This window comes from Asparagus officinalis, chromosome 4 (genome assembly GCF_001876935.1).
Source record: "Asparagus officinalis chromosome 4, Aspof.V1, whole genome shotgun sequence".
NCBI lineage: Eukaryota > Viridiplantae > Streptophyta > Magnoliopsida > Asparagales > Asparagaceae > Asparagus > Asparagus officinalis.
The window spans coordinates 38,201,315-38,213,745 of NC_033797.1; the positions used below are offsets into that span (position 1 = coordinate 38,201,315).

The 12,431-nt window shown below is 34.1% G+C and overlaps 1 protein-coding gene across 1 annotated transcript in view; it reads left to right on the forward strand.

Moving 5' to 3' along the window:
* LOC109838529 (probable inactive ATP-dependent zinc metalloprotease FTSHI 5, chloroplastic) overlaps positions 1-12,431 on the forward strand; it is a 51,343-nt gene that overhangs the window by 23,526 nt on the left and 15,386 nt on the right. Inside the window, exons 11-14 of the mRNA XM_020406962.1 lie at positions 366-567; positions 7,846-7,974; positions 8,756-8,938; positions 11,300-11,419. Of these exons, the coding sequence (XP_020262551.1) occupies positions 366-567; positions 7,846-7,974; positions 8,756-8,938; positions 11,300-11,419 (634 nt within the window). The remainder of the gene's footprint in view (positions 1-365; positions 568-7,845; positions 7,975-8,755; positions 8,939-11,299; positions 11,420-12,431) is intronic.

The following is a 12,431-nucleotide window of genomic DNA, read 5'->3' on the forward strand; positions in this document are numbered from 1 at the left end:
TCTTTATCGAGCCAAACTCCAAGCCTTTCTTTACCAATTTAACAATTCTGTTATGTGGTACACACGAGGGACTTAATGTTAGAGATTCTCAACACCTTACGCAACTCCTTTTATTATTTCACATTGACGGAGTGCGGTTATGGTGCATTTGCAGGATTCTGTAGCCAATGCTTTCCTTCTGTTCTCATCGAGGTTTATATTATCTTATCTATGTCGAGTGGTTTCCTAGAGTAAGGTCCATAATATTCAAGAATTCGGAAAGTCAGTATCTAAGCCAAAGCCATAATGTAACGGAACACTTGAACATTTAAAATTTCTCAAGGAAGTTTGGCCAACACCTCTTGTGTGGACCTGTTCTTTTTCAGGTTTGAAAACCAAGATGGGGTTGTTTTAATGGCTACCACTAGAAATCTGAAGCAAATTGATGAGGCTTTGCAAAGACCCGGTCGTATGGATAGAGTACTGCATCTTCAACGACCAACTCAATTGGAAAGGGAAAAAATATTACGCATAGCGGCAAAGGAGACTATGGACAGTGAACTTATTGATTTTGTAGACTGGAAACAGGTATAGTCTTCCATATTCTTTTAATAATGATTTCTTGGTAATCCCCAGAAATCAGTTAAAGCGATTGTTATCCTGCTATTTGTTTAGACTTTCATTTGTGATGTAATATAAATATATTATTACAGAAGAAGGTAAAATGAGGCATTCCTCTTAAGGTGTTTGAATGGGGGAAAAAAGAATTCGTGTTTACATAGAGGTGGCCCTACAAACGCATAGGCTTTAATATATGTCATGTGACTGAAACATGCTTACTATGCTTTGCATATTAGCTCATCTAACGAATGAGGTGTGCATTAACCTGGTGAACATTTCAAAAGCTGACTAGTTACAACTTCAATGGGACGGGAAAGCCTTTTGTCTCTTCTAGTCTTTTTTATCATAATACATCCTTTTGGAAGACCGGTCCTGGTTTCAAAATCTGACAGCATGACACCTTCAATCTCTGTAGGGTCCTGTTTTTGCTTATGTATACCAAGTGTAGGATCGTGACCCTTAAGAATAGAGCGTGCTCTTATAAAAATCTGCGGAAGCTTTATACTTAAACACTAGAGGGTGAGTTTGCAAAGTAGATTATAAATTGCAAAGAAAGAATGACAATCTCAGAAAGTGAACATCACAAACACAAACATGTATACTGGTTCCACCTCTCCGGTGTACATCTAGTCCCTAAGCAAATCCCGCTTGAGAGTTTCCACTATGATTTTGAAACCTTACAAAATCAAAAGCAAACCTGATCAATTTGCAAGACCATTCAAATTGCAACCCAATTGACAAGATCATGCCAGTCGTCACACCGATCTCTAGACCAAGAGATCAACCCTCTCTAACCTGAGAGAACCTTCCTTGAATCAATGTACAATTCTAATCCTATAAGCCTTGATGTGGATGTGAACGTGTAACAGTGGCTTATCAATCTTTTAACTTTCTGAATATTGCCTAAACAAGCTCTAAGAATGATAGGAACAAAGGCAATATCCGAAACTCTCTTTTATGGGAAAACATATCGAAAAACTAAAAGTTTAGTGAGTTAATTTGTACAATATGTGAATCTTACAAGTGCAAAACTTGGTGCTTGTTTTCTGATGTTTAAACCTATTTATAGCCTCTGAAATAACATAATTTTAAACCCAATTAACGTCCACAAAACGGCTATAAACAGTCAATTATTTAAAACCTGAAATCTGAAAAAACTGTATCTGTAGTCTACTACAAGTCATTGTAGTCGACTACACTGAGTCTAAACAGACTCTATGAAGTCAGAAAATTACTTAGTAGTCGACTATAGGGCATAGTAGTCGACTACATTGTAAACTCACAGATTCTGGAATTTTGTTTTTAGTATTTTGGCTGTAACTTTCTCATCCGACATCGGAATGAGGTGCTTTAAGATTTGTTGAAAAGCTATTGAAGAGACCTATAACTTTGGCCTTTTGAGTTTTTTCAGATTCTAATTGTTAAGGGGTATAAATGAAATATTTTAAGACTCACTCAATATCTATAAACTCTAATAGCTAACATAGGGGATTTCTATTGTTAACCAACACACTAAGCATGTGTTAGTGTGTTCTAACACTATATGTGTGCATGTGTGTGAGTGATCAAGGTTTGTATAAATTTCTAAGCAAAAAAAATATAAAGTTACATTTTAACAATAAAGTATATCTTCTTCTTTGCTTTATTTTGCCTTAAACTCATCTATGTTTTGAGTATCTCTTTGAATATAATTGTTGATATAGCTCTGATACTTTAAAACAAATGTTAGCACATAATACACACAACATATAATATTTGTTATCATCAAAACAAACTAATCTTAGGGTCAAGATTCCTAACATTCTCCTTTTTTTATGATTGACAAATATATGTTACTAAGATATAAAAATTTTAATCCCCCTGCATAAAATCATTAAATAAAATCCTTTACTCCCCATGCATCAAAGCATTAGTAAAAAATTTAAAATTTTCTATATAACTCCCTTTTTGTCATTAGCAAAAAAATAAACATAATTCTAGTTAAAATTTTCTTTTCCCGGGTACCTTAATAAAAATATTAAGCATTTTGGTACCCTTTTATATTTATATCATTAGGATTAGCCTTTAGGAATCCAAATCCACTTGGAATTTGGTTTCCATTTATTAAAATAAGTGTAATTCTTTGAATTGCAAACTTCATACATATAAGATGAAATATAATCATTCCTATCATGAATATTCAAATTCTTAGGAATCCATATATACTTATTTTGTTTAGCATGAATATTCTTATTATTATTCTTCAAAACATAATCATTTTTTGTAAAATACTTAGGAACAAATCTAATACCAAAATGATTGTTTGAAGATTTTTGAAATGAGAGCAAATTATTCAAATTCTTTCTCTTTATTGAATTTACTAACATTCAAACATATATCATCTTATTTTAATTTAATAGAAAAAATATCTTTATCTAAAACATTAATGCGAATTTTTTAAATCATTGCATTCTGATTTTAGATAAACATTCTCATTAGTCAAAATATGATTTTTTTTAAGCAAGGATTTATTTTTCTCTTTCAATTCAATTACTTGAGAATTAGAAATAGTAGAAGAATAAAAATCAGAAATTTCTTTAAGTAATCTTTTATTTTCACTTTTAAGAAAATTATGTGAAGCCTTTAATCTCAAAAATGTTTCATATAATTCATTGAAAGCATCTAAAAACTCTTCATTGTCACTTCATCTTGTGCCATAAAACATATATGGGCGCTTTTTTTTCTTCGATTTCTTTATCCAAAGACGAATCATTACTATTATCCCATGTAGCTGCCAAAGCTTTCCTTTTCTTGTTGCTTTGAATATTGTTGAAGTTGTTGAAATAATTTGATTTTTACTTATTTTTCAACAATGGATAATATTTCTTCATATGTCCTGGTTTGTTACATTTGAAACAAAGCAAGTTATTTGAATTTGAATTTTTTGATTTGAACTTACCTTGTTTTATGAACTTTCGAAACTTACGTGTAAATATGCTCATTTCTTCATCATCATCCAAATCTTCTTTATCAGAAGTAGTATTGAAAGCAAGCACTTTCTTGTTCTTTGTTTTATCCTTATTCTTTCTATCTTCAATTTGAACTTCATAAGCCATGAGGTTACCAATTAGATTTTCTACCATAAGAGTTGACAAGTCATTTGTTTCCTCTATTGCGGTAACTTTCTTTTCCCATTATGGAGTAAGTGAACGAAGTATCTTTCGCACCATCTCCACTTGAGTGTATATTTTTTCAAGACCGATGAGAGAATTGGTGATATCGGTAAACCTTGTAAACATCTCTCTAATGGACTCGTTTTCCTTCATTCTAAACAATTTGAATCCGTGTTCAAGAACATAAATTTTAGATTCTTTAACCTTACTTGTGCATTCATGAGTTACCTTGAGTGTGTGTCAAACGTCATATGCAGATGTGGTCGTTGACACCCTGTTGAACTCATTCTTATCAAGAGCACAGAACAAGGCGTTCATTGCTTTAGAAACTAAATTTGCGTTGTTCCAGAATCCAAATTTGCGTTGTTCCTTTGAGATGTAGTCCATTCCATGAAAGGAGTAGTTAGCTTCTCGTATTTTGTTTCCACAACGTTCCAAAGTTCGTAACCAATTGATTAGAGATAGATTTTCATCCGATACTTCCAATAATTATAATTTAGTCCATCAAATATTGGTAGACGATTTGTAGAATGTCCTTCCTTAAATTTTGAGTTTGAGTCGAAAGTTGATGCTATTTCTTCAGCCTTGCTCTGATATCAAATGTCGGGTCCTGTTTTTGCTTATGTATACCAAGTGTAGGATCGTGATCCTTAAGAATAGAACGTGCTCTTATAAAAATCTGCAGAAGCTTTATACTTAAACACTAGAGGGTGAGTTTGCAAAGTAGATTATAAATTACGAAGAAAGAATGGCAATCTCAGAAAGTGAACATCATAAACACAAGCATGTATACTGGTTTTACCTTCCCGGTGTCCATCTAGTCCCCAAGCAAATCCCACTTGAGAGTTTTCACTATGATTTTGAAACCTTATAAAATCAAAAGCAAACCTGATCAATTTGTAAGACCATGCAAATTGCAACCCAATTGACAAGACCATGCCAATCGTCACACCGATCTCTAGACCAAGAGATCAACCCTCTCGAACCTAAGAGAACCTTTCTTGAATCAATGTACAATTCCAATCCTATAAGCCTTGATGTGGATGTGAACGTGTAAGTTGTAACAGTGGCTTATCAATCTTTTTAACTCTCTAAATATTGCCTAAACAAGCTCTAAGAATGATAGGAACAAAGGCAATATCAGAAACTCTCTTTTATGGAAAAACAGATTAAAAAACTAAAAGTTTAGAAGTTAATTTGCACAATATGTGAATCTTACAAGTGCAAAACTTGGTGCTTGTTTTCTGATGTTTAAACATATTTATAACCTCTGAAATGACATAATTTTAAACACACGGCTATAAACAGTCATTTATTCCAAATCTGAAATCTGAAAAAACTACATCTGTAGTCGACTACAAGTCATAGTAATCGACTACACTGAGTCAAACAGACTCTGTGAAGTCGGAAAATTGCTTAGTAGTCGACTACAAGGCATAGTAGTCAACTACACCGTAAACTCACAGATTCTGGAATTCTGTTTTTAGTATTTTGACTGTAACTTTCTCATCAGACATCGGAATGAGGTGCTTTAAGATTTGTTAAAAAGCTGATGAAGAGACCTACAAATTTGGTCTTTTGAGTTTTTTCAGATTCTAATTCTTAAGGGGTATAAATAAAATGTTTTAAGGCTCACTCAATATCTATAAACTCTAATGGCTAACATAGGGATTTCTATTGTTAACCAACACATTAAACATGTGTTAGTGTGTTCTAACACTATGTGTGTGTATGTGTGTGAGTGATAAGGCTTGTACAAATTTCTAAATAATGAAAATATAAAATTACATTTTGACAATAAAGTATATCTTCTTCTTTGTTTCATTTTGCCTTGAACTCATCTATGTCTTTAGTCTTTAGTATCTCTTTGAATATAATTGTTGATATAGCTCTGATACTGCAAAACAAATGTTAGCACATAATACACACAATATATAATATTTGTTATCATCAAAACAAACTAATCTTGGGGTCAAGATTCCTAACAATCTCAACCTTCACCATTGCTTTTTTCAGCACAATCAACCAATTTCTGATCAATGGTTCTTTTTCCTCTTTCTTTCTTTCTTTCTTTATGTTTTCTTCAATATTTAATTTTTCTGTTTTCCTGCAATATCCACACCAGAAATTTATGTCCAGGGAGCCTTGCTCTCTTTTGCATGTAATTAGGAGCATGCAGATCTAAAATCCAATTTTATTTCGGTCTAAACAGTTTAAAACCGTGGGACCCTAACCTCTGTTGTTCTCTAAGCATCCGTTGACCACATACTTGTTCAGCTTGCTACTTTCAACCGGCCATTTTGTGCCTACTTGATGCACGGTCAAATAGAGTTGAAGTCATTTGAATTTTTAGGTATCTTTTAAACAACGCTAATCAACTTCGGTGAAGTGTGTTTTCTGTTTGAATGGCCATTGGCTGAATTCAGTGTGAGCTTGCTTCTGAATCCTTGCAGAATCAGCCAAGGCCGTCTTTCCGTCTGTGTGTCTGGCCGTGTTTGCATGCCTAAATGTATGTTTTTATTTTTTGAAAGTTTTAGATACCCCCTAATTATGGCCAGTAATCCAATTATATTCTGGTCTGTAAATCCATTATAATGTCCCCATTTCTATTGCAGTGATAACATTACACTGCCAATAAAAACATAAATTTTCCTGGAATAATCTGGGTTCCTAACATAATATCCAAATCCATCCTCAAACATGCCCGCAACCTATCCCTTCCCTTATACCTATTCCAAACCCAAACTCAAAACCCTGTGAATTTTTTCCTTCCTTTTTTAAAAATTATTTTGCTGCTAGCCTAGAGGGTTCTGCTATTTTCCTCTTGTTCTTTTGTTTCTTCCTCTTTTCTTTTTCTCTCCGCCTTGACTTGTCCTCGTCATGTTCATCTTTTTCTTCCTCCTCGTTCTCTCTATTTCTTTCTCTTCTGCTGTCGTGGAATCTGTTTTTGTTGCTGCTTCTTCTCTGTCGTCTTTCTCATTTTCAGTTACTGTTTGCGTTGCTATTACCACAATGCTCCTTCTGTTTCTGCTTTTACTCCATAATGCTGGCTGTTGGATTGTTTTTTTCCGCAAAAAACATGTGGGTGTTAGTTCCTTAGTAATAACTTTTAGTGGATTAAGATTCATGTTTGAAATAGGATATTGTAATTTGTGCTCTAGTTTCATTATTTTTAATATCTTTACAAAATTTGTGTCTGGCGCTCAACTTGCATCTTGTACCCAGAACATGTTAGGGACCTTGGACCTTGGACCTTTTTTTTGCCTTTTTCAGGATGATCCTAGTCATTTGCAGGTGCACACCCATCTCTGCAATTAACTTCAGGTCCCAAATCCCTGCCTAGGCTTCACTGCTGCTGCCTGTTGATGTGAAACTAATGATAAATTGCCCAAATAATTAGTAAATTGCCCAAATAATTAGTAAATTGCCTTACATGATGAAGGCTAGTTGATGAAGGACTGAGATTTTTTATTTACTTTAAATTCTCATGGGCTTCATTTGGATTAGGAGTTGGGTGGAATTAGAGCTCTCCTCTTCCTCACTCTCTGAACAGTAAGCATGTAACTTCCCCTCGTTGTTGCAAGGGTACGCTTGTCATTTTCCCCGAAGTGACTCGTGATCTTTGCAAATTATTAACTTTAGCACCTGTTATCCATGTGCAATACATCTCCATATTTTTTTAAAATCATGTTTCTATTCCGATCTAGACGAGATTATGGTTCAAAAGGTTGCTGTTGTCTTAAGGGCAACACTGATTATGAAGTAATTACATAGGGTAGAATTATGTAAGAAATGATCAAATAGAAGTTTGTAGCCTTACAAAAATACATAGTAAGAGGATTATGAGGCCATTAACTTTTTGGTCATATTGGCAAGCGCACATGGAGGATTGTGCAGTATATATGTAGATCTCGAGAGTCTAAGCTAAACCCTGATCTGACTTGTATGTCTTCCTTACTCCTCCTAGAGATCGAAGTCTCCTATATCCTACCCATTGTTCTGTCAAATGGGCTATATTAATGAGCTTATGTTTTATGCTATGTCTAAATTTTAACTTGTACTGTTTGCTATGAGTAGTTAACCTTCTTTTTAGGTTGCTGAGAAGACAACTTTGCTGCGGCCTATAGAATTGAAGCTTGTTCCTCTAGCATTGGAAGGTAGTGCTTTCCGGAGCAAATTCCTTGACACTGATGAGCTGATGTGCTATTGCAGCTGGTTTGTGGTATGAGCATTTTCTTAAATCGGTTCATTTGACTAATTTTGTAATCATCCTTGATATTGAATTTTGCTATTTTTTATATGCCAGTGCTTGCATTAGTTTTATAAGTCTAGCGTTGCAATTGCTTGTGCTGTTTTTTTCTACTTGGAATTCAGACCTGCTATGGTGATCTAGAAGTTGGAAAATATGCAAACCATGCTTGTTAATGTTCTTCTTTGAAATATAGCTAGTGGAGCAACACAGTCTAGATGGAGGTGGTTAGAAAGGATCAGGTAGTTGTTATTGTAAGAGATGATCCATCTCAAAGTTGAATAGAAGAAATAACTCTTATCATCTTTGGTGTTGATGTGGGCTTTGTTCTTTTTGTTATTGGTACTTGTTATCTCTAAACGGAATTTGTACAAATATATTGCTTTCTTCACTTACGTTCTCGTAATAGACATTTCTTACCGCCTATGTTGTGGAATTGATCCATCGAAGAATTGTATGCTACCACTTTATAGTTGGCACTAATCTTTGTATGCTTTTCGTAGAATATTGGTGGCTACTATCATCTTTGTTGATTTTTCTCACCTTTGATTTTCTTTACCAAGTTCAAATTATTAACTAAATACTGATAAAAAAACTAGCTATTTGTAACCTTATTTATTACATTTTGATCTAATTTAGCTTTGTTGATTCGTTGTAGTATTTTTTTTTTTACCATGCTATCAAATGCTAATTAAATATAACTCATGAAGTCACTTTCTCTAGTTTCTTGTTCTGATGATGGTTACTCGAACAGACTCTGAGCTATTGCATTCCTACGTGGTTGCGAAGAACAAAACCTGTACAGAACATTAACAGATTTCTTGTCAATCATCTTGGCCTGGTACTGACAAAAGAGGATTTGCAGTCTGTGATTGATTTAATGGAACCTTATGGTCAGATAAGCAATGGCATTGAATTTTTGAGCCCTCCTATTGATGTAAGCAGCTGTTTTCAAGTTCCATTGTCTTTTTCCTATTCCTAATCTGTGAACTTTATTTTGTCTTTGTGTGTACGTATCTTCTTCCATGTTACTTGCTGCCTATGTCAGCATATTTAGCTTAGTAGACCATCTGAGATATTTGCCCCTAATATCTTTTCTTCCTTCTATAGTGAATCTACTGATTGTTTCACTTAGACTCTACTGTTTGAGCATCTTATATCTGTAATTCACAATTTTTAATGCATTATAGAGGAATCATAGAAGAATGCTAGCTCAGGAATTTACTCTTAAAAGTTTAAATTCTATCAGTTCTATTTCCCCAAAAACCCTTATAGTTTGGGAGCAATTGGTTTACAGAATATTACAAAATGTAGTTGCCATGTAACCTGGAGATCACAGTTTCTGAGTTGTGGAAACAACCTCTTGTAGAAATGCAACGTAAAGCTGCATACAATAGACGGACAAATTTTCAAAACGAACCTTTTTGATTTTTTATTTGTAAAAAACAACCCATTTTCCAAATATTTGTAAAAACCGACCTGGTTTCAGCTTCAGCGCTGAAACCAGGTCGGTTTTTGAAAAAAAGTTTCCGAAACTTCACGGGAGTTGAACTCCCGTGAAGTTTAGCAGCTTTTAATTAAGCTGCTAAACTTCACGAGAGTTCAACTCCCGTGAAGTTTCACAGTTCAAAAAAATTTTTTTGAACTGTGAAACTTCACGGGAGTTGAACTCTCGTGAAGTTTAGCAGCTTAATTAAAAGCTGCTAAACTTCACGGGAGTTCAACTCCCGTGAAGTTTCGGAAACTTTTTTTTAAAAACCGACCTGGTTTCAGCGCTGAGGCTGAAACCAGGTCGGTTTTTGTAAATAAAACTGAAATAGGTCGTTTTTTACAAATAAAAAACCAAAAGGGTTGGTTTTGAAAATTTGTCCTACAATAGACTGAAAAGTAGTCCAACACCTTTCTGGATCCCACTTATAGCTGGAGCTTCTTGCACTATGCTGTCCTTTATATTACAAAGTGTTGCTTGACTGACACATTCATAAACTAAGTGCTAGGATTTGAAAGAAGATCATTTTCTTGCATAATCATCATTTTCTTTCATAATCATCTTTGATTTGAACTGTGAACAGCCAAACTGGGTTAACTTTTAATATTAGTTATAACAGTCCCGATCAATAAAATTTTACATGGAATTTCCATGGAACATTGCAAGGCCTTTCAACAACTAATGACTTTCATCCATTTGCAAAAGACTTATGGCAGTACTAGAGGATGTGATTGGGTTGCACGGAGAAAGGCACCTTGCTAGTGTTGCAATGTGATAATGAAGCTGTAGCTACTTGCTGAATGGACACATCCTTTATTGCTAGGGTCATATATCAAGAGTCATCATTAGTTCTTTGCTCTTTGCACTAGTGATCTCTGAGAGTAATAATCACATTTAATATAATACTTTTAGTTGCATGTTTTCCCTAATGATATGGTCATACTAGTAGGACTGGAGATGACACAAACACTAAAGAAATATGTGGACATAAGTTTTTTTTAAAAAAAACATAGCATTAGTAAAGAAGATGGAAAAGCTGAAGTTTAATTAAGTTAGACTGCAAGAACTGCTGGTAGTTCAAATTGGTAGGCAAGAAACACTCTCGAGTGACCATTTTCCTTCGCAAAAGATGCTTGATAGTGCATCAGATGAAATTTTTGAGAGTGTGCGTTTGGCATTTTCTTGGATCAATCACTTCGTTTGAAGTTGAGGTCGTCGAGGATCATAAAACTGTAGTTGGATAATTTAAATAAGATAGTTCATCAGAAGTAGTCTGTGATTATAGAATTCCCTTGAAATGAAAGGAAAATTTTATTGGTCAGCTTTATGACAAGATTACGAGTCGGATCAACGTGACATCGAGAGTATGAACACAAATGAAGGAACATGATTAGAGAAATGAATGAGTATTGGGAAATCAACTTCTATTTATGTTTCTTTCATTAAAACTGTCATTGTTTTTATTTTACACGTCCAACTTTTACAGTAATGGACTTATAACCTAATACAATGTTAGTTCTGTTTGTTGATCAAAATTAATTCACTTTTATTTCCTCTGTTGAAAAGTCTTGTAGCTTTTCCCCCCTGAAACCCAAAGATAGAACCTTTCTGCTGGAACCAGGAGAATGGATCTCATCTGGTATTACTAAGTAACAAGATATACAATTGCTTTGTTTTGCCTCTTATTCTTTCCTCTTGATATTACTTTCATTATGTTTCTTAAGACAAACTCTTGTAACTGTATGATTGTTATTTTATTCCTCTTGTTTCATACAAGCGACTTATGTTATCTTGTTGATTGTTTCATAGTGGAGCAGGGATGCAAAATTACCACATGCTGTCTGGGCTGCCGGAAGGAGCCTAATGGCTCTTCTTCTACCAAACTTTGACGTTGTTGATAATATATGGCTGGAACCCACTGCTTGGGAGGTTTGTCAGTGCTATTTTTTTTACTCTGTTAACCATACACACTGCTCATGTACACTCATGCATACACGTATGTGCATATATATGTATGACAGTATGAGGATGTGAGTATCGTTGGACCAAGGTTCAAATTGGTCCTTCGTAGTAAGGTGACCACTTCTCTTCTACTCATATAGTAAATGGGTAATTAATTGGGGACCAATTTCTAATTGTATGAATGAGAAGTGACCAACTCACTATCAATGACCAAGTTTGTTCTTTGACCACTTCTCATTCACATATTAAAAGTTGCTTGCTGGAAAATGTTTCACGCATAATTCCTTACATATTAGATGAATGGATGAGAAGTAGACACCTCACTACTAAAGACTAAATCCGATTCTTGGTACAAGGATACCCATATTCCTCTCTGTATATGTGTGTGTGTATGTTTGTGTGTATGTATATATATGTATATGTGTGTGTGTGTATTTATATATATATATATATCGTATCATACTCCATTTAAGTGTGGGCGTTTGGGAAAAAACTTCTCCTGGACAAAAAGACCTTTGACCCTTTTGGTTATAACATTTTTATCCTGTCGTAAAATAATATGTTTAATTAGAATAATTAATATCAATTTTGTGCTATTTAAAGGAGATCGAATAATTAAATGAAAATTCCTAAACTAATCTTATCAATGCTGAACCTATATATTCATAGTTTATTTAAAAGTATAGTCCTTAGTTAAAATCCCTATCATCAAACAATTTTCTATCTGATACCCAAAAAAAAAGTTTCTATCCATTGTACGGACTTACCTTAAGCATGGCCGGTTATGTATGCAAACTTTATGCATACACCTTTCTCCTAATAGAAATTCTATTAGATAAATAATTAGCTATAAAAAAATTTCATCTAAGCCCTCCAAACTTTCTATTAACAAATTAAAAGTTAATCGATCCACTTTGCTATGATATCATCCTTGCCCATGATAGTCCACAATCACCAAGAAAAAGGGGTACATTTTCCA